The sequence below is a fragment of the Tenebrio molitor genome, chromosome 1 (assembly GCF_963966145.1).
Source record: "Tenebrio molitor chromosome 1, icTenMoli1.1, whole genome shotgun sequence".
NCBI lineage: Eukaryota > Metazoa > Arthropoda > Insecta > Coleoptera > Tenebrionidae > Tenebrio > Tenebrio molitor.
In genome coordinates this window covers 22719083-22742515 of record NC_091046.1, presented here as the reverse complement: position 1 = coordinate 22742515, position 23433 = coordinate 22719083, and the positions used below count along the sequence as shown (strand labels likewise).

Sequence of the window (23433 nt, the reverse complement as noted above, 5' to 3'; positions counted from 1 at the left end):
GTTTCTGGGAATTACATATTCAAAGTTATTTTTAAATAAAATTCCCATAAGATAATGCATGCCCTTTAATGTATGTATTAAATTTGTAATACTAGGGATCATGCAAAATGTCTGCTTTTCTGGATTAAAAAATTTAAATGTATTTAATGTATTGATACATTCGAGCCAATACTGCTATTTTATTACAGACAGTTTTATTAATAGGTGTTTGTGGTGCCTGTCTCCGAAAGGAGTTATATACTCTGAAAATGTAAAATGTCAAGAGAAGATATTATATTGATAACTGACACAAAAACCAATATTTGTAGATCATTTGCCATTACCAATCCAAACTGGGTTGAAACTGTGAAGAAATATATGGAAGTCAGGTTAAATTGGTATTAATAAAATTGACAAATATTTGAACCTTGATTGCCCTATGGACACAAGATTGAAGTTCCTAAAATGATTCATGATGACTGATGACCTTCCTTCAACATCAAAAATAAAATGTACTGTGTTGCAGCTATAGCTCAAATAATGGTGAGTTGTGTCACAAACTTCGATACAGTGCTTTAATCTACTTGAATTTTTAGCACTTGCTTCCAATATAACTATGTACCAGCAGACAATTCCATCACTAGTACCATAAGAGAAGCACCAGTACAACATATTGACATTCAACCCAGAAGTAATAAAGCTGACAGTTACCAAATTGTTTCTGCATTGTTCTCTAAAGGGGAGAATTGTAACAATAATGTTTACAACTGTAATTTTACAAAATAAATTATGTTAATAATGTTGCAATTTATTAAAATGTCTTGTACTTAACCACTACTTCCTGGTGAAAACGAATCATCTTTCTTCAGGTGAATACAAGATTTTGGGGTTAGAATGTTTTGTAAATTTTTATTTTCCAGGTGCACTTTAGCACTAACAGCTAGTGTGGCTAGTACTGGATAAAGTTGGTACACAAAACCATATATCAACTTCTGTGGTTTAGTTTTATTGTGCAATTTTGCAGATATTTATGAAATACCTGACAATTGTCAAACTTTTTGACATATACAGCTGCCAACCCAATAGAATAGGTTGCATTTTCCCTGTTACGATTATTTTCTTTTTCGATCGATATAAATTAAACAAACACATTTATCGGAAAAATTATTCAGGGAAACGTGTTTTTCTACACCAAATTAAAGTAACGTATGGACACTTTAATTTTAAATTAACTGTGAAAAGAATAAATCAACGGTGTCCGCACATTTTTCCCGTACTCCACCAGATTTTTCCCACATTCCACTAGAAATTTTTGACATTGTACGGGAAATCGCACCTCCCTTGACCTAAAGTGTAAGGTAACGCTATATTTCCCAGATTGGGAGGCCGAAAAATGTGTTTTAGTTGTTTTTCCTGAAATTTTTTATAATTCGTCAATTTCCGTAATTTGGCACCCACCCGGTCACGGACGTGATGAATTATCGAATTTCTACTGTAATATAATTGTACAAATACCTGAACTTCAGGAGTGTAAGTATTATGCTTTTTCGCACTATGAGCACCCGGAGTTTCTCTTAATACAGTCCCAATCACTCTTCTGCACGGGTGGTCGATTATTTCTTTCACATCACTGACATGGTAACTTTCCAACAATTTTTTCCCTTTAAACAAGCTTTTTTTTCGAAAACAGCTTGTATCAATCGACTGAAAGCCGCAAGTTATTATCACTTGCATGATTGCAATTATTGATATTGTACACTTGAACGTAAGAATATCAAAAATGCGTGTTATAACGAGCGCTGTTACTTGTCAAGATTTTGAAAATGTCAACTGAGAGATGCGTGGCGCCTTCGCGAGGCGGCGCTGCAGTCGTCAGAAAACGATATCGGGCAGGCCTATATCATGGATTTATATAGACCACCAACATTACATTTGTCCGTACAAAGATGGCGGGTTTTGGCTACACGCTACAGAAATTTTACCCCTTCCACCACCAATGCAACCTCTAGAGGATATAGTAGACGTCTATGGTGGTTGTAAGTAAACCTTCCGTAGTTATTACAGTTTCCATTCCTTCGCGATCCAACTGATCCAAGTGCCTCTGGTGGCCATTTCACATCGAACGGCACGACTTGTTATTATCGGCGCGGACGACGGTTGTAATAATTTGAAAGATGTTTTGTTGTATTCCCTCTTGTTTAGATTCCAATCCAAAAGTCACATTGACATTTCACGAATTTTCGGGCGGCAAACATAAGCGTTTTTTGTGGATAGTTACCACATAATATACACTTATATGCCGTTCACGATTATTTTAAACACGTAATACATCTAATTATTAACTTTAAAATATACAAGTGCAGCTCTTTGTGTTGGCTACAACTGAATTTATCTTTAAAAGCAGTGTTCTTAATAATATTTTGCTCAAATTCCGCATTTGACAAACTCTAGGTAAAATATAAAATAATCTAGAATCTGCTTCCTTCGTAATGAAAAATAAAAAACTTCCAGGTTTTATTAAACGGCAGTTTTTGTATGCCCTGGCCTCAATAAAGTCGGCAAACTGTGAGTCTGAACCATCTGAGCACAACAAGGCTCTTTTGCAGTCGTGACAATTATTAACGTATGCTAAGGTTTTTTTTGCTACATAGCCTGCTACATAATATAAAGTGCATTGACTCACTTTACTTTTCTTACTTTTGCAAAACTGCTCTAAATCCCCTAAATTTATATTACTTTCTTCCGATTCCAAAGGTACTACACCAGCCACAACTTCGCCAGTTAGCAAACAGCGCAGGTTATCCAGTGCACCCTCAGTATAATCGCGTTCGCAGTTTCTAACAACTGAGTGCCTGGACATATAATTATTTATCACCAGCGACTTAAAAGAAGAAATAAAATGAGATACATCTGGTGAATTATTTCGGACACCATGGCTCCTGATGCATCCAAAAAAAAATTCCAGAGCATCTTGATTAATGTTTCTGGGAATTACATATTCAAAGTTATTTTTAAATAAAATTCCCATAAGATAATGCATGCCCTTTAATGTATGTATTAAATTTGTAATACTAGGGATCATGCAAAATGTCTGCTTTTCTGGATTAAAAAATTTAAATGTATTTAATGTATTGATACATTCGAGCCAATACTGCTAGTGCCCACTATACAACCTGACAGCTCCCTTCAGAGGTTTACTTTTAGGAGTTTTAGGGCACACTCTGGTATGTCCATTCAAGCTATCAAAGAGAGCATCCATGAATAGCAAAAATTCGGCTGTATCAGCGGCGTTTTTTTCCAATCCATCCTCAATACCTGCAAAATATATCGTTTTTATTAGTTCTTGTAATTTTTTGTGTATGTTACTTACCCCACTGAGAAATGCGCAACATCAAAGCACCGACTTGATGGCTAAAAACTTGTGCTGCATACGACACTTTCATCTTGTTAATTTTTTCCTTAATGACGTGTCTGTCGGTCAGCTTTGGACATAATCTTGTATCGTCTGCCGAATCTAGATAATAAAATTTTTCTATGTGTTTCCACATTGCTATTTTCTTCTGCCCATTCAATTCAAAATGTAAATTTTTGCTTAACAAATTGTTTCTCACGCCTTTGAAAAGATGAGGCACATCATACAACGGAACAACTTCTTTTTTGTTAATTAAAAAACCAAAAAGTTTGTTTTCTAAATTCATTCTTGCAAACATGTCACATGTGTCCTTCAATAATGAATTGATGGCAGTTTGATTGGTGCTCCCTTGATCGCAAACTGTGGCAACAACCTCCAGACCAATTTCCTGACACTGTTTGATTACTGTGGTAATTTGGCTTTTTAATTCGTTTGATTTTAATGGTCCACTGCTGCATGAAAAATATATAGCTTGTTTCCATTGCGTGTGGAGTCCCTTAATCATAAAAACTGTGGCATAATCAACAAGGCCTATTTTCCTATTTACCCCATTGTCGGGAAGACCTTCAATTAAATCGTTTTTTTGGTTGTAATATAAATTACTGTCGATGTAAATTTCATCACCAAGAGAATGGAGTGTTTGTCCTTGTTACTCAATCTTTTCACTGTTTCTCCCAGTGAGTTGAATAATTGTTTATTTATTCCAGGCGTAAAGGGCAAATTGTTTAGTAAATTAGTTAGAGTTCTGACAGAAGGTAGGGCAAAAATCTTCGATAATAATTTGTATCCCTTCCCACTTGCCTTATAAAGAGTTAGGGCAAAAAATCTTTTCTTCCAGCGTAAATCGTCGTGCTCTCGGCACCAGTTTCTGATTTTTTACTTGCTGTAGAATAAATTTATAAGTCATTGGATTTACTTTGTCCATGATCTGCTGAAAATGTTCATCTTTCGATGCTCGGGTAGCATTTTCCAACCGCACTTGATAACTCCTTATCTTGTGTTGTAGTCGAGAAGTTTTTGTGCCCCAGTGCACAAGTTGTTTATAAAACTTTTTACAATTTGGTGTCAAATAAGCCTGTCTACTACATTCACTTGCTGCAATATTTTCCTTCTTTTTTTTAGTGATTCTCTGCTGCTGTTCAGTTTTCTTTTGGAAGAAACTGTAAATTAAAAATTGTTACATGATTTAAGTCGATTTAGATTATTATCTTGTGACTTTCTTTTTTAAAATTACTTCAGTTACGCTTTAGAAATGAAAAAGTGTTTGTACCTGTTTCGTTTCCAATATTTTCAAATATTGTTGATGTGTTTTCAACTGTAGATCCAGAGAGTAAATTTCCGGGAAATGGTATTTGCTCTTGCTTCTCAGTACCCTTTTCAAGCCGATGGAGCGTTGGTACATATTCATCTGAAATATAAGCAGATTTATCATATAGGTAATCATATTAATTAAAAATTGTTATATGATTTAAGTCGATTTAGATTATTATCTTGTGACTTTTTTTTAATTACTTCAGTTACGCTTTAGAAATGAAAAAGTGTTTGTACCTGTTTCGTTTCCAATATTTTGTAATATTGTTGATGTGTTTTCAACTGAACTAGACCCGGAGAGTAAATTTCCGGGAAATGGTATTTGCTCTTGCTTCTCAGTACCCTTTTCAAGCTGATGGAGCTTTGGTACATATTCATCTGAAATACGAGTATAAGCAGATTTATCATATAATCATATTAATTAAAAATTGTTATATGATTTATGTCGATTTAGATAATTGTCTTATGACTTTCTTTTTTTAAATTTCTTCAGTTACGCTTTACAAATGAAAAAGTGTTTGTACCTGTATCGTTTCCAACAATATTTTCTGATATTGTTGATGTGTTTTCAACTGTAAACGCGGGGAGTAAATTTCCGGAAAATGGTATTTGCTCTTGCTTCTCCTTTTCAAGTTGATGAAGCTTTGGTACATATTCATCTGAAATATAAACAGATTTATTATATTATATTGTCTTCATAATTCAGCTGACTATTCATACCGGAAATCAAAAATAGACTAGGCACGGCATCTTTTCTTAAGCCTCTTTTGGTTCCGGGAACTTTAAATTCCTCTTCAAAATGTCTATCACACACATAATAAGATCTATAAATCTGATCCTTATTTAACCCTTCGAACTTGGGATGGCGCACATTATTCACCCACTTATTAAAAATGTTCACGTCGCCCTTCGGAAAACGATGTCTTTTGGAAAATGTTGTCTTTGCAGTAAGGGACGCAACACTGTTTAGTCTTTACACCAGCTTGTAAAAGATATTCCATCATAAATAATATGTCAAAACCTCGACAGAAACAGCCTCAGCACTGTACACAAAGCTAACACGAAATTAAGTTGTTTAATGTTAATTAAACGAACAAAAACAGAAACAGAAACAATCGAGGAATCACCGGTTTCAAACTCAATTTTCAAACGTAACGGTTACCGACCGATTTAAAACTCGAGAGAAGTGACCATGTGATTCCCGGTCTTGGCAACCTTGAGTTGGTACTTAGCTGTTATCCCGCTGTTATCCCGCTTATTGTCGAAGGATTAAGGAAGGCGGTAGGTATATTTTTACATTTTTGAGTGCAAGATAAACGAATATTTACTAAATATTAGTGTTGTGAGGTCCGGTAATTGACTTAGTCAATGACCCATTTGACCGGTCAATAATTGTCAATGACTTGACGTATTTGACCAGTCATTTTTAAAATTTAAATTTCCCGCTTATAATGTTGAAGATTATAGGATATGATGACTGTTTGACTGATGAGATGAGGTTATGTTGGGTTGTCTGATGTCATTTACGTAGCTGCTGACAACGAAGAAATCGATTATGGCAATCAATAAGTAAATTATGACAATGAAACATCTAAAACTTTAATAAAGATCATTGTGGAAAACGATTACCTAAGCTTTTTATCTAATAGGAAGAAATGGTTTTTGTTTTTCAATCGTTTTTGTGTCTTCTTAACATGACACGATATATTTTTATTTTCATAAAATACTTACTTACTTTTTTTAATTCTAAACGAATGTTTAAGTATATTAAAAGAAACTAAAAAACTGAAAATACACACACACAGTTGTGTTGAAAGTTTTAAAGCGTTTTAAATTAACAAAAAGTTCAAATTCAAGCAAATATGTTAAAGAAAAATCAAAGTATAACTTCAAACAATTCAAACTTAACCTCACTTACACAATTTTAGAACAATAATTTATCGATCAATAAATCTTATAAAAAATGGAATTAAGAACCATTATTTGGTATTAAAATAATCCTTGACATTGAAAGAATCATTTTGTGATGTTTAACTAGTTCCTACTTTTTGACCAATAATGACTGGTAATTGACCGCTCAAGGACCGGTCAACTTTGACCAAAAATAAATGACCGGTCATTTATCCATCACTACTAAATATTAAAATAAAATGTTTACTCTCAGGAATACCTATTATTACAACATAGGTTTATTATGATAAGAAATTATTTGTACAAAATTTATTGTAGGGAGTATTCCATTTTTATAATTTTCTATTAATTTTTGTAATGTCTCCTTTTTGTTTCTTACGTCGTTTCTCAACTTTTACATTCCTCTGTTTGCAAATTGAATTTTGCTATATGTATATTGAAAACTAATAAGTACATCTAAAAAAGCAAAAATGGAAGGATGACTAGAATAAATATGTATGTATGTTAGTCTTGTATTAAGTGCACAAAATGATGTTTTTGTTGGGGCATGAGAATGAGTTTTTGGTCGAGACCGTCAGATCGAGACTTCAAACTCATTCGAATGTGCCAACAAAACAATCATCTTTCGCACGAAATACAAACACTATTTTTTCTACAACCGCATTTTAAAATTTTTGAATTTTTAAATTTTTGTAAAATTTTCCTTGGATGCTAAAATTATTGTCAAAAATTACATACTTTGAGACTTGATAACGATGCATAAATGTCATGTTTTTTTGACGGTTGTAGAAAAAAATATTTTTTAAATGTACAGATGATAATTACCACCCCTGCAATGCGGTCTAATCCCCAACCCTTCACTACCTGCATTCAAGATTAGGATATTTTGTGTACCGGGAGGAACTCGTCTCCGCCGTTTTTTTTAAGACTGGCCATAGGGTTTTACATGCTAATTTTTCAACCCCCTGTTAACTTTTGTTCCGATAAAAATATTCAAACCATTTTTGGAACAAAGTTGGAAGATTTTTTAAACTATCGGATAGATTACAATTTAATATCCCAAACTGTCGAAAAAGTTGTGAAAAAATAGTTTTAGGGCGCCGAAATAATAGTACGTCGAGCGGCCGCCAGAGTAGCGCTATTGTCGGCTCAACCCAGCACCTGACGATCTCCATTTTTGGACGCTTTCGGCGCGCTAAAAAATATTTTTTTCACAACTTTTTCGACAGTTTGGGATATTGAATTGTAATTTATCCGATAGTTTAAAAAATCTTCCAACTTTGTTCCAAAAATGGTTTGAATATTTTCATCGGAACAAAAGTTAACAGGGGGTTGAAAAATTAGCATGTAAAACCCTATGGCCAGTCTTAAAAAAAACTCACTGTATAACAATTTCAGTTGATACCAGGGTATTTACTGTTCATTCAACACAACGTCGCAAAAGACGTTGAAACCTGGGAAGTATTTTTATACCCTATCAACATTTTCGGCAATAATATAACTAAACTATAGTGGTATAATTTTTATCGATGATATTATGAGTGAAATTGAGCTGGAGATTTCACGAGTCCCAAGGACGAGTGAAATGTCCTGCTTCAATTTCACGAATTTACAGGTCGACCAGAACAGCTTGGCCAGTGACGCAGTGGACTGACATTCCTCCCACTAGCGGAGCGCACTTGTCTGTTGGGTCCGGAAGTGTTTAGATCGTGTACAAACGGGCGAAAATCAGCGCTTCAAGCTTCAAGTGAACAGCATGTCCGGGCTGTTTTGAGCAGATTTGCTTCGTTGAGTGTACCGTACCTACAACCATAGCCATATCCTTGTCTTAGGCTAGGGCCACCCTACAGACTTTTCATCGGCCGACAGTTTAGTTGGTTGCTTAATAAGTATGAGGACTTATGTGAGTGCGCACACTAAAGCGATTGTAGTCGGCCGACAGATTGATCGAAAAATAGTTGGAATTCCCTTTCAACAAGAAAGTTAGCCAACTATTGATAGAGCATGGTGTACAATGCGAGTGCGCACATTCACCGACTATCCGGTCGGTGATCCACACATATGCGTGCAGTGGCTCTCTGCAGTGCACAAATTTTTATTTTTAATTCATGATTATGAAAGTAATAAAATATATCTGTGGCGGTCGTGAAAAAGTAGGTAAGTCAAATAATTTCAAAAATGAGTTAACCATGTTTACACCTTAATAATAAATCATGGAGTTAAATAATTCAGATTTTCACAGTTTAAAATTTACTTATATTGAAAGCAAGTACAGGTAGAAAGAAGTTTCTATTTAATTACAGGATTTTAGGAATGATGTGGAATTTTGAATCGTTGCCCTGAAAAATTAACATTTTCGACTTACCTACTTTTTCACGACCGCCACAGATATTGAACCAAAGGATATTTTAAACCTATGCCAAATCTCATGTATTTAATTAACATCGCGTAAGATTTATTAAGATACCAACAAAAGTAGGAAATATTCCAGCAAAAAATGAGGAGTGCTTTATTATTTAAATATCTATAATTCAGAATTAAACTAGATTCCTTTACACATATTTTTATGCGTTAATACTAAGGTAAAGACGCAGTCGGAACGCGCTACTATGAACTATGACAATAACAGTTAGAGTTGCCGTAAAGTGTAAAGGGACGGTCACGTGATCTGCGCGCAAAACCAATTTGTGTGGTCGAGTCCAGGGTACATACAGTTTCGTCCGGAGAAATCTTTTAATTACCTAATCTTAAAACGCCCTACCTGCAAAACCTACGGTTTCGGCCGGACTCAATTTTAGGGTACATGCACTTTCGTCCGGCAGTACCTGTTGTACTTAATAAAATTTATTGAGTACCTGTCTCTACCAATATTAAGACATGTCGAAAGACAGGGTTTGCAACAATGAAAATAAATAAACTGTATATATAATTTTATTATATATATATACATATTTACATTCAATTAAAAACTAAAATAGTGGGAAGTCAATTTAATGAACTGAAGCCGAGTAATTTGGTTATCATCTAATTGTTTTATTTTTTCTTTTAAGTAGTTTTCTCGTTTCTGGGTTCTGATATTAGGTGTTTTTTTTGTATGAATGCTCTGAATTTGTATGTAAATTTCAGACTGATAATTCTGTATGATATCTAAAAATACAAATATGTTGGGGTTACTAAAATTGAAACATTTATTTAAGTGAGCATGAAACGATTCGCATGCGTTTGTGGTTCTTCGGCTGCAAGCTGATTTCGAAGCCCAGATTTTTGGTGGAAATAGAGCATCATCGTCAATATAAGTTTCGACCAAATAATCTAGGAATTTTTCCAGTTGCTGATTATGTGGCCTGATTTCATTCTAAACAGTCACCAACACTTTCGCGTTCTGTAGAAAGAGAAAAAAAATATATTTAAAGAGAAAAATACATGAAAATTACATTAACATAAAATTAATGTGAAATTGTACAAAATAATAAGTAATTATTTTTACCCAAAAAAAGAAGACCAAAACAGTATCCAATCCATTTTCCAACTTCGGTTCTCTCTTTATAATCCTTAGATAGCCCCAATTCTTGAACTTTCCTCCACCATGCTTGACTAATATGAAATCAACAGCCTATTACATATTTTAACTTCATTCCATACAATTTTGACGGCGTTGTGAATAGATTTTTCGAAGTCGATCACAATTTCTTCTGGTTGGAACTTCAAATTTATTTCCTTACATTTGTTTAATAGAATAGTTAGACATTTTGCATACTTCTCTGTTAATTTATCTTTGAGCAAACAAAATGCCAACGGAATATAATGCCCATTATAGTATCCATGAAGTGTGAATAATTGTAAGAAATACTTTGGACAGTATTTGAAAGTTCCGTCCATGAATATACGAGTACATCTGCACAAATGCTTTAAATTTACGTCGCACGAAAAAATTATTATGTTCGATTCAATATCGTTAATCATCAAAAAATTCTCTTTTCTGTTAGTAATTATTTTTTCTTTTATGTTCTCCAAAGCGCAATGCGATTCCAAACAAGATTTAGGCAACTTTGGAAACTTCTTGCGTCTTTCTCCGTATATACTCCTTTTTACAGATTTTACGTCATCAATGGTTAGTTGATCAGATTAATTTTCTTTTAAAACAGAATGGATAATTCTTTTAGGTTGCAATCCAATATCTTCAGAAGCCTTGCGTTTAGCTGCTACTGCCACGAATTGTTTTTGTAGTGCTGACTTACTGAGTTCCTCGTGAGAATGGATTAAATTATGCCGTGATATTAAAAAATCTTCACCAATTGTGTAGATCGTGGCGTTGCACTTTGGAACTCTGCATCTCCATCTCGACTCACCATTCAACAATTTATCACAAAAACTGAACTTATAATTATTAACAATCAACAATACTTTTCCACGTTTAGAAACACTTTTTTGGATGTCTAAATTTTCCATTTTGCAAACTTAGATTTTACTTTGCAACTAATTCAGAATGAGAACTGAAAATACGGTCCTGCCGATACTGATGCAGGTGCGGGTAGGGGTAGGAGTTACCGGGTTTTTCCAAAGGGTAGGTAATAAAACCCAGCCACCCTAGCGTACCTATATACCTGTTCTATCGTCGGACGAAACTGCATATTTACAGTTTTACAGATTTGAACTATTTGGACGAAAGTGTAATCTTTAATTTATGCATGAAAGGATTACGGACGAAACTGTAATCGCCGAGCTGTTAACTGTGAATTTTAATATTTAATCCAACAAGGATTCTACAACAACAAACGTGAAAAGTATATTAGTTTTGAAATGAAAACGATTTTAAGATAACCAATCACACACGCCTGCCTGAAGGTAACTCTACTAAATGTATGCGTTTCCGAGGAAACGATTTAGATGTTGCTGCTAAAAAACCTGTGATGAAATGTTTGGACGTGTTTTATAAGGGTTGATTTGGCGCACGAATCCCAGGTCTAGAAAACGACCCGTAGGCGAGTTTTTTATGTTATTTTTTAGATTTTTTTTAAATTTTTAAATAAAAAAATTAAATTTTCAAATTCTAGGGAATTTTGTATTATGTAATTGGTAATTCAAGGTAACGGATGCAACTACATCTGCAACATATGTTAAAAAGTAGAGTTTGAACATTAATATTGCAAGTTTTTTGGTGTAAATGACAATAATACACTGAAATATTGATAAAAATTTTCTTAGAGATCTATTAAATTACGAGTGCTTTAATAGATAGCCATAAACGACTCCAAATTGAATACAATAATAAGATTCCAAAAACATAATTATATCTTTAGTTTGTGTTCTACTCATCTACTATTCTTAGCCTTACGAGCAGCACGCGGTACAGTACCATGCGGATGCGGTACATGTAACAACAAAGCACCCAAGTTACTAACGCATGCGTATTGGTAAGGATCGTCCTGGGTTATTTAGCCTCTCGTAAATTTTACAGTCGAGCTCGCGAAATTATCCCCAACGTTATCGCATTCATGAGACATGAATCAGTGTGCTAGCAACCATCAGGAATTGACTATTCCAATCGTCAATTACAAACAGCGAATTATAGCGTCCACTGGTATACTTATCTGAGAAGATGTACAAAACGATTGTAAAAGAATCAAAACCTGCTGGAGCTTCCACTTCTTTTTCAACCCCAAGAAAGAAGCGACCACAGCAAAAACGACATGAATTAGTGGAAGTTGATAGACATACTGTTAGAGAAATAATCTATCAGTTACGGGAAGCGAACTACCGTGAAAGGAATTTTATATCGAATGCAAGATATGGAAATTCCATTCTCTGGTAGCGAATCCACTTTGCTAGGATTAATTAAAGAGCTGGGATTTAAGCATGCACCTACTTTTACAGTTAAGAAAGTCTATATAAAAATTAACTTTTTCTAGATGGCGCAAAACTGAGGACAACAGAAAAGTACTAATGGAGTCCTATGACATTCGACTGCTCAGGATAAAGTATTTGAAGCAGATTTTAAAATACAGAGACGAAGGTCGACCAATTTTCTACACAGATGAGAGCTATGTCCACAGTACACATTTACCAAATCACTCTTGGACTGATAGAAGTGGCAAATGTGTAAACAAATCAGTTGCCAGTTAAAATATGTATCAATAAATTATACAATTTAATAAAAAGTTGATTTTACGTGTTAACACTTTTATCCACAATTCTGCACGCATAAATTACATTAGTTATAAAATAACAATGCTAGACTTCGCTCTCAAATATGTCAAAAATCCCAAACTACTCAAAAATATTTTTTTACGGTGAAAATTTCCCATTGCATGATGCGCCACTGTTGCGGCTCCCAGCGATTCTCATTTTCCCTACGCTACTGACGCGTCAAAAGCCGCGCAGCTAAGCTCCGCCCTCAGGTCGTTTACGGTTTAATACGAGTCTAATTATTCGTTATTTTTGTTCATTACCTCATTACCAAAAGTGAAAAAGACCATGAATTCGAATGAACTTTCAAATTCTATTAGGACCCCTCATAAAGTTTACATTTTTGTTTTTTTTTACTTTGTCCTTTATTTTTCCAACACGTTTTTTTAAACCATCTTTGCAATCCCTTTTTTATTGCTGTCTTCACATTACCCTTATTCCTTAATCAATGACCCGTTATTAGAATTGAAGAAATTGAAAAAAGACCAGCTTTATGTAGTAAATCAGCAGTGAGTCCTGGCACAGTGCAAAAATTTTGATTTTTAATTTATGATTCTGAAAAGTATTCAATATGTTGAAGTAAAGGATATCTTTATCCTATGTCAGATGTCATATTTAATTAAAATCACATTGATTTTATCAACTCTGCACAAGCAGTCGGTCGATTAATAGTCGACTGTCTGCGCACCAACGCCACCAACAGCCAACCAAACAGTTTAGTTTGCCTGGTGTGCGCGGAAGCTATCCAATCGGACTAAATTATCGGCCAATTATTTAGTCTGTAGTGTGTCGCTATCCTTACAGAGACTCGCTCGTTTCCTCTTGTACGCATCTCACTCGCCAAGCAAGCTATTCTGGTCAAGCTGTAATATCATCGATGATTAATTGATTAATCATATTATACCACGTGTTATATTCGATGAGACAATATATGGTTGGTTCATAGACGAAGAATAAAGAATAACTTTTGGGCGAGGTGTAGTTAAAGTTGCAGAAGTATTCAGAATTCTTGGATCGGTCAAACACTGCAGCAGGTACCCTCTCGAGACCCGTCAGTCATAAAATTAGCATTTTACAAGAGCATTAAATCCTCGTATTGTGAACAAATTTGTTGGCAAATTTTAGATTTTCTTATTTCTTGTAGTTTGGACGTATTTATCTGTGCACTTTAGTGGTTGAATCTTGAACCTCTTACTTGCAGAAAATTCTTTTGAAGAAAATAACGGACAATGATCTGTGTTTTTTAAAATTGAACATAGGGAATAAGTATGGGCTATGTTCAGAGTTAAAAAAATGTGCCGGTATATTCAATCGATACTGAGAACAACTAATTACCTACAGCTTGGCTGTTTACTCGAGGTTACTAGACGCAGGTAGTTTGGCCCAAACCACCGATACCGGGTGCGATATTGGAATGGATGGGAACAGAAAAGTTTATGAATGTATAATTGGGATAAATATTTTAAAATCCAATGAGGATGGATTTTTTAAAATATTTTTCCTATTATTATCCGAGGATGAGGATTTCATCGTATTATTTTGGTCCGCCAGTTCTGATAGACCCTGCATGTAGGTATTAGGTATTTTAATTACTCTGTATTATTAGAATTAGTGATTGGTTTACTTTGTTAAAAAGATAAAAAGATCATGATACCGCACCGCGGCAATCCGGCCATCTCCTTTCAGGTATATTTTTAAAATGGGATTCATAAGTTGACCATCGCGGCACGCCGGGCCTGCCCCGAGGGTGTTCCCGTGAGCCCAGTGCAAGTATCTTCCCAACAAAAGTTGCATTGCGGGCATTAAGTAGTGATTATGTCAACCCGAGTTTACGACCTCCAGGGGCTGCAGGTAGTTGAGAAGTATAGTGGACTGCCTAATAACCGAATTTTACGCGTTTTGTTGAGTCTTTTGTTTATTTTTTTGCTTTCAATCTAATTTGTTTTTCCAAAAACTGAGACAGTAGCCCCATGAGATACGTTCTTCTGAATCCAATGCATTTTTTAAATAGTCTCTAAATGAAAAATTGAGCAAAAATAAGGAAAATTACTGGAAAACGTTATTATTTTTTTTTAAAAGAATGAAGCGATTTTTCAAAAAACTGAGACAGTAGCCCCGTGAGATACGTTAATGTTTAACAAAAAATATAGTCACCATTGCTTCTTCAAACATAAAACTGTGGAAAAATAATTAAAATCCGTTTAGCGCGCTTTACCATTGCTTGGCCAACCACTAGGCCTTAATAAGTGTCGTCATGTCAACCGTTGTGTGTGAAAAAAATTGTTTCAATGTTGTTTGTCAGATTTGTTCAACGCTTAACTTTCCGTTGAAGATAAATGAATGAAATCAATAAAAAATCGCAATCAAGATATGCCCGATGTCCGGAAGTGAGGTACCGTTATTGCCTGCAAAATCGCGCTTGTGTTAGTCTTAAAATTGTGAAGCATCATCTTCGATCTTGTCTACATTTGCCGCTGTTTGTCAGATTTGTTCAACACTTAACTTTCCGTTGAAAATAAACGACTGAAATCAATAAAAAACCGCGATCAAAATATTCCCGATGTCCGGATGACCGCAGAGCAAGTGAGAGGTCATCGTTATTCCCTGCAAAATCGCGCTTGTGTTGGTGTTTTGTTCAGGCTTTTGTTTATTTTTTTGCTTCCAATCTAATTTGTTTTTCCAAAAACTGAGACAGTAGCCCCATGAGATACGTTCTTCTGAATCCAATGCACTTTTTAAATAGTCTCTAAATGAAAAATTAAGCAAAAATAAGGAAAATTACTGAAAAACGTTATTATTTTTTTTGACGGTTGATATTTATTCGAGTTTCAAACCCTTCCTATGTCTAGCTGTTTCTCGCGAATACAAATTAATATTACAAAATGATTTGCACCGTTTATGATTGAAGTTCTTATTGTATTTATGTTGTTTTGATTATTAATGACGAATTAACGGTTGACATTTATTCTAGTTGTAAACCTTCCGTAGTTATTACAGTTTCCATTCATTCGCGATCCAACTGATGCAAGTGCCTCTGGTGGCCATTTCACATCGAATAGCACGACTTGTTCTTGTTATTATCAGCGCCGACGACGCTTCTATGCTTATTTGTTCGTTTCTGTCGTTAGATGGCGCGGCAATACATTACATTTGATAAGTTACCTCGGTGTCAAATGTAGTGCATTATTTTTTGAATCCTAATCAAAACTACCAAATAATATGTACATAAAACTGGCATTCAAAAGTAACGAGAACAATGCATTGGGCAAATTTTTAAATAAATTATTATAGTGAATTTATATCCCCTCCAGTAACAACTAGTACAAACGTAACGTAACCAAACATTTTTTAGAATTGAGACACTGTACTGTACCAGTGTTGTGTGGACAAAGTATGGTGGATTGGCTGTTAGTGTTGTGTTCAATCGTTTGGAAGTATATTATTTTAACTGTTCTAGACAACGACTTAAATATGCTGTGAAATTTTTTATTGTAGTGGCTCTAGTTTCATTATACTTAAGGCTTCTGTTTAAGTATTTCAAATTGGGTTTGTTTGAGAATACATTTACTTGGTAAGTGTTCTATTAATTTTATGTGTAATTCGTAGCCTAAATCAACTTTTCACAAGGTATTTTACTTGTCATTAATTTGAATACTTTTATCACTTTTACAAAACGAATTAATAGCATTTGAGTATTATGTTGCCAGATTTTGATGAACAGACTTATAGCACTCTTGTGCACTGGAAAATTCATGAGATAATAGGTGGCTGTTTATAATTTGACATACTCCAACTTGCATAGTACAAAGCAAGAAAATTATACGTAAACATTTGTTATAGGGGGCTTATTCATTGGGGTCAATGACACATTAATATTTTTTCAAACAGAACAATGAAAGTTTACTGCTTAACCAACCATAAAAATGTCAGAAATATGATGCTATTCTTAGCGTTCTTCCAATCTCCATCTTTAATTTTTCAATCGGGCAAGTCGATTTTGTGGCGTAACTTGTTTACACGTTACTAGATGGCACGATCATTGATTTCAATCATGACCAACTTCATTAAACTATGTTATGGCCATTCCAATTCCATTAAAATGGGCTTCGTATGAAGTATGTCATGGATAGTGATGAAGTGGTGCCATCTGTTTGTTAGACATTAAGGTAAAATTGCCGTCAAATTTGAAATTTTGTCAATCAAAAAACTCTGAAAATGCTCATTAAATGCATTATTTGTGGCAATTCTGAAAAACCTTTATTTCAATTTCCCAGCGACAGTGGAGTTAGAGCTAAATCGTTTGAGGTTCTTCGGGAAATTTGTGGTACTAGAAAAGAAATTCGTTAACATAGTTTAATGAAGTTGGTCATGTGATGGAGATGAATTGGCGATATCTAGTGAAATTTAGAATAACCACACATTTAAAAAGTTAAATATCAGGTTATGTTATATGCCATTTCATTGTCAAGAACTGTCAGTTTATACTTTTATGACACTATGGCAGGAACATGAAAAATTAGTTAGCGTCTTAAGGCCCGTACAGACTAGGCGAACCGAGCATGTATGTAACATGTAATGTAATGCTCGTCGCAAAATTGGTGCCACGAACAGCCAACGAACCGAGCACGCAACGAACAGCTATACTCTGTCCACTGATGATAGATTGCACGCTTTTTTACAGACACAGAGACGAGTGTCTACACTTTATAACATTTGCTATATCATTAATACTCGAAGAATAAATAATTCCAACAACAGTTTATAACAATGATTGAAAATATCTGTATTGAAACTTCATTTAGAGTCACAGCTGTAATTCTGTAAACAACATCATAGGCATAGAATAACTACTGGCGGGATGGAGAGTTTTGTATGTTTCAGTGCGTTATGTTTTTAAGTGATTTTTTTTATAATTGTCTCAGTTCAGTTCGATAGTTCCCAGGTTGCGTGTCATTACAGCTACATTATACAGGATCGCTAAAAAGTATGGATTCAGCTAAATATTTTCAGAACGGTTTAGCAGAGCTCATTGAAATTTGGCACACAGCTAGAAGTGTTTAAATTTTATCATTTGATAGTTTTTTCAATTTTTTTAACGTCATTTATTTTAAAGATGCAAGGCTAACTTGGTTTTTTTTTTAAATGGCACGGGGGACTTAAATGTAATATTTTTGAAAAGAGTATTTTTTGTGAATTTAGTGATGTAACACATGCCCACATTGCCGCCATTTTGAAAATTTTTTTTTGCTTAAAAATTATGTATTTCGGGTTTAAACTTTTTATCTTTTTTATTAAAATGTATCTGTTTCAGTTAAATGTCTTACTTCTACACTTATTACTTACTTTTATTAATTTTTTGGCCAAAGTGCAGGCGGCAAAGAATTAACAATGGCTAAAAAAACATTCCAAAGGTCAAATTTTTTCAAATTTTATTAATTCGATAATTTTTTTATAAAGTTTCGAGTAAATTGAGATATGCATGTGCTACATCACTAGATTCACAAAAAAATATTCTTTTTAACGGTGTTAAATTTGACCTCTCGTGCCATTTAAAAAAAATCAAGTTGGCTTTGTATCTTCAAAATAAAAGATGTTATAAAATTGAAAAAAATATCAGCCTATAGAATTTAAACACTTCTAGCTGTGTGCCAAATTTCAACGAGCTCTGCTAAACCGTTTTGAAAATATTTAGCTGTATCGATACTTTTTAGCGACCTGTATGTGATAAGAGTGATAACGAAGAACCGTTAGCTTTAATTCTGTGTAGTGATGCAGTAAGAATTATGTGGAATCTGATGAAAAAAGAGAAAAAGGCTCGACGAACTTTATAAAGATTTGAAGTTCTAACATATTAGCGGACAGCATAAAATTTTTAATAGAATGTCTCCCATAGACGGTGAGAATTTACTAACCAAAATAGGACCCAAAAATCTCGCGTTTTCGATGTGCAATCTCAATTTAAGGCAGGTAAGTATTAACGCAAATATTGTTAGTTCAGAAATTTGTTTAACGAATTAAAAGTAGCTACAACAATGAAGAAAATGAAGAATTTTTTTTTCTTTACCATTTTACAGGTAAACTTTTGTAATGACAATTTGTCAGTATAAAACGTTTGTGCACCACCGGTCATTTTCACGTGTTTACCGATTTCATGAACATGTTTACTTATCAAAAGACGGTAAGTAATCAAATAAGAAATTATTGTTTAGATTCGGCATCGCGTGCAGAGCAATGGGCCATAAACTACATAGTATGAAAAATGTAAAAAATGCCTTCTTTGAAAAAATCAAACAATTTAATAAATTAAAAAGAAAATTTTATCTATTTATTAATAGTTCCGATGATGCAAAAATATTATTAAGCATCACGGGTGCTTGTCCGTCAGAATAACTGAATGCCCATTTTGGGGCCGATTTCTAATTTTACCTGAAAAAGTAGGAGCGAAGTTGCTGTTGATTATAACATTTACTCATTAATTTGTTAGGCTGTCTTACAAATATGGTGATCCATACATTTTATTAAATACATACCATAACTTACTACACTCTTTAAATAAATTACATGGAAGCGTTCGTCTGATTTGGACGGCGAAGCTGTGAACCTCGAGAGCGCATGCGCGCCACGAACGGTTCGCAGTGCTCCACTCACTGTCGGTTTTCTGACGAACACAAAGCGCCATTCACAAACGCATCTCGACAAAGGGAGCTGACCACAGTCATAAACTCATAAATCTAATCTCCAACAATTTCAGTTACCATTAGTTTTTGTCCCTTATTTAAACGGTCTTGATTGTCAAATGAAACACTGTAGTTTTTTATGCATTTCATTTATGCTGAACAAAATAAATAGGTTATTGCCATCAGCTTCGCAAATCAATCCGATGTTTAAGTCAATTATTGTTATATTACTACAGATTAATTCCCACATACATCAAACGTGCGTGTTCAGCGCTTGCTTTCATCCAATCAAAAATGTTTATCGCGGATAAATCGTCTTCCTAGTCTGTCTTCTGTCAAAAACGAATAAAATTGCATGTTACGCCTGTCAGATTCCCAAATTGTTTTTAATAATTGTGTTTTTAATAACTGTAAGTATTAAAAATAAATAATTAACGTTAAAGTTTGAATTCTGGAATTAATCTTGCCAAAAATAACGCGACCTAATTTGTTAAATCTGACAAAAAAAATTAGGTCTTGTTATTTTACCTTCGATTATACATAATTTAATTTTTTTAAACTATAATTCGTTTTTTTTTATGACACGGAGTCTATTTTCGGTACCAAAACTAAAAAACAACCAACATTCTACCTACTTTCTCCGAAGATGTGCAGTTATGGCTTTGCCTTTTTTTTTTATTTTACGATGGGTGCAATATGATTAAAAAAGAGAAGAAGCAGCGACGTTGGTGGCGAGCCGAATGCTATAGAAAACGCGTCGGTAATGAACTTATGCAATATTTAAAATTTCAACATGTCAGTGGACATTATAAAAATTTTACAAGAATGTCTCCTACAGACTTTGACAAATTATTGACAATGATAGGACCGAAAATCTTGAAAAAATATACTACTTGTACGTTCGCGGGAGAATAAAAATTTTATTTTGAAAGCACACTTTAGCGACGAATCCCTTCCTTGTATAGTGGAACCAGAAATATAGTGTTTTTATGGACTCCTACCTTTTCAGGTAAAATTAGAAATCGGCCCCAAAACGGGCATCCATTTTATTCTGACCATCGCCGAAATACGGGCACAGCACCCGTGATGGTTATATTTTTTTTTTATTGTTAACCTATTCTACTTAATTAAAGCACGCCTCAGTGTGTATAAATCCAACTTTCAAAAACGCGCGTTTTTTAAAGTTTCCATAGCAACATCAACAGCCCGAGAGGACCTGAGAAACGAGCACTCTCCATCCTGCCAGTAGTTTTCCTACGCCTATGATGTTGTTAACAGAATTACAGCTGTGAATCTGAATGAAGTTGAATTATTTATTCTTCGAGTATGTATTAATGATAAACAAATGTTATGTGCGCTATTCGACTTTTTGCAGCATAGACACTCGTCTCTGTGTCTGTGAAAAGCCGTGCGATCTATCAGTAAACGGAGTATAGAAGCTGTTCGTTGCGCGCTCGGTTCGTCGGCTGTTCGTGGCACCAATTTTGCGACGAGCATTACATTACATGTTACATTACATGCTCGGTTCGCGTAGTCTGTACGCGCCCTTAGAACCTCGAATTCTGTAATTCTTGCATCGTTTTACTTCGAAATGTACAAGTTCCACGACGAAATTCCCATTCGGAGCGGTTTTGCTGTGATCTTTCATACTTGCTTGTGTAAAAACCTATTTAGAGGAAAGTTAGCGTCTTAAAACCTCGATTTCTGTAATTCTTGCATCGTTTTACTCCGGAATGTTCAAGTTCCACGACGAAATTCTGATTCGATTGCTTTGATTAGTCTATGGCTATGATCCTTCACACTTGCGTGCGTAAAAACGCATTTAGAGGAAAGTTAGCGTCTTAGAACCTCGAATTCTGTAATGCTTGCATCGTTTTACTCCGAAATTATCAAGTTCCACGACGAAAACGTATAAACTGACAGTTTTTGACAATAAAATAGCATATAACATAACCTGATATTTAACTTTTTAAATGTGTGGTTATTCTAAATTTCACTAGATATCGCCACTTCATCTCCATCATCGACTTGTCATTTGGTTTAATTTTTTTCGACATTTGGGATGGCCATAACATAGTTTAATGAAGTTGGTCATGTTTCAATGTTTTTCAAGTCATATTGGTCACGTGTTCAAAAGTGTAATTGAAGCATGGCTTAAAATTTTGTACTTTAATTACAGCTTACAGCCCATGTTGTATTTTACTTTAATATTAATAAAAGAATTGAAATGCAGTCATATGGAAAGACATTCAAAGGTCTAAGTCAACTTACCTACGTTTCTGATCGTATCAGATTTAACGGCATGCATTTCTATCATATCTAAAGTTGTTCATAAAGATTGTATTTAATTCTTGTTAATCTTAAAACTTTCGATTATTCACAATTTTGTGTTGTTAAAGTTGCATTTAAAAATTTTATGTTAAATAAAGTACGTACTATTGCGGACAAAAAAAGTGGGCCCTTACCTGATTTTAACCCTACTTTGAATTGATTGACGTTGTCATTAAGTATTGTAGGTTGTAGGGAATATTTATTTAATGCAAAGTTCCAATCAAAATCTACCTTTATCAAAAGAAGAAGGCATTTGGAAAAGGAAAATAGGAGTATAAAATAAATTTTTAAACTGTCAACTGGAATATGTAGTGTCAAAAAAATTGTCAATAAAGCTTGAACTACATCGAATTTTTCAAAACTGACAGAAATTTGATGTCCCACGTTTTTTGCCCGCAATAGTAAGTATTGATATAATAATTTATTTTTTTCATAGTAACCGTTGAAAAATGAGAATTCGGATCGTCGCATCGGACAAAATAATTTAATTAATAATTATTATTAGAAAGGGTTTTAACGTATCTAGAAGTGAAAAAAATAATATATACACCACGGTAGAGAAGACAATTTTAAGCCTCGCTTCTTTATTCCTCGGCTTAAAAAAATGTCTTCTCTACCTTGGTGTATAATTACTATTAGTGATTTTGTATACAAACCTCTTGTCATTACAATTTTCAACAATAGCTCAATCAACAACAGTCATAGTGAAAACTACAGTTGATACCTACAACAATTAAAATTATTTGTATTCTACCGTGAGATCGAAAAAAAAAATAGAGTAGGCGCTGGCCAAGCATTTCAGTTGGCAATTCGTGAGATTTTAATTAACAGATGTCAGTCTTAAAAGTTAGGTTAGTGATTTTGAGAACGTTGAAATCTGTTTTTCATAAAGAATTTTGTGACTTGTCTGTTGAAATAGAATGTTCAATCCAACGTGAACAGGATATAGTTCGGTCCCCTGTAAATTCTAATAAATTCTTCGCTGTTTCCAGTAGTGTCTAAAGTAAAAAATTCGTTTTTGCTGTTTAGCGCACGAATAATTTCTTTCAGATCTCTTTTAAAAAAATGATTCAACTTTTCTGATTTTCGTCTTTTTGTAGTCCTTCCAGACTCTTTTTTGTAATTATGCATTATACAGCGCAATCAAAAAGGACTGTTTAAGTTGGCAATATTGATTTTTACTTTCAAATGGTATAACTGGAGTAACTTCCGATTGTTGACGACTTCACACTAACATTGACAGTTCAAGTTGTTCCTTTGTACCGTTGATTTATTTTTATACATACATAGCCTACATACCTACAGTCTATTTTTTAATCAAAGAACCACAACGCCGCAATTTACACCAAAAATAGAGCTGACAACATTGTACACTTTTGACATAGGGTGAAAAATCTCATCATATAAAAATTGAGGTTATTAGAGATATTAGTAGCGCGGCATGTTAATAAAGTTAATAACAACTAATAACAACTAATTTGAGAGTTTAATAAATGTCTTACTTTGCGAGGCATTTTTAATAACACGTTCAAATTTGAATTTCGAGTTTGCGTACTTTCAAGGACATTAAAAATGACAGGCGTTGACTGGAATAGCCAATAGATATCATTAAATTCCCTAAATTTA

The 23433-nt window shown here is 34.1% G+C and overlaps 1 protein-coding gene and 3 long non-coding RNA genes across 8 annotated transcripts in view; 2 read left to right on the top strand and 2 right to left on the bottom strand.

Moving 5' to 3' along the window:
• The first annotated feature begins 188 nt into the window (after positions 1-188).
• Positions 189-790, top strand: LOC138141389 (uncharacterized). Its single transcript, XR_011163130.1, has 2 exons — positions 189-522; positions 576-790. It is a non-coding gene; the product is annotated as an uncharacterized lncRNA (long non-coding RNA).
• On the bottom strand, positions 308-1787 carry LOC138141387 (uncharacterized). The gene is made up of 2 exons (XR_011163129.1): positions 812-1787; positions 308-746 (listed from the first exon to the last, which is right to left on the bottom strand). It is a non-coding gene; the product is annotated as an uncharacterized lncRNA (long non-coding RNA).
• A 1399-nt stretch (positions 1788-3186) lies between these two features.
• Positions 3187-5883, bottom strand: LOC138141630 (uncharacterized). 2 transcript variants are annotated; one of them, XR_011163222.1, is made up of 4 exons: positions 5227-5883; positions 4940-5080; positions 3350-4551; positions 3187-3294 (listed from the first exon to the last, which is right to left on the bottom strand). It is a non-coding gene; the product is annotated as an uncharacterized lncRNA (long non-coding RNA). The 2 variants fall into 2 exon arrangements; XR_011163223.1 differs by lacking the exons at positions 4940-5080; positions 5227-5883 and adding an exon at positions 4662-4770.
• Positions 5884-15963: 10080 nt separating this feature from the next.
• Positions 15964-23433, top strand: part of LOC138126175 (basic helix-loop-helix ARNT-like protein 1) — a 247641-nt gene continuing 240171 nt past the window's right edge. For 2 of the 4 annotated variants that reach the window (XM_069041919.1, XM_069041915.1), the window contains exons 1-2: positions 15965-16233; positions 16295-16370. In XM_069041919.1, the coding sequence (XP_068898020.1) occupies position 16233; positions 16295-16370 (77 nt within the window). In that variant the 5' untranslated portion in view covers positions 15965-16232. Of the gene's footprint in view, positions 16371-23433 lie in introns of all 4 variants that reach the window. The other 2 variants (XM_069041888.1, XM_069041907.1) reach the window with 2 other exon arrangements.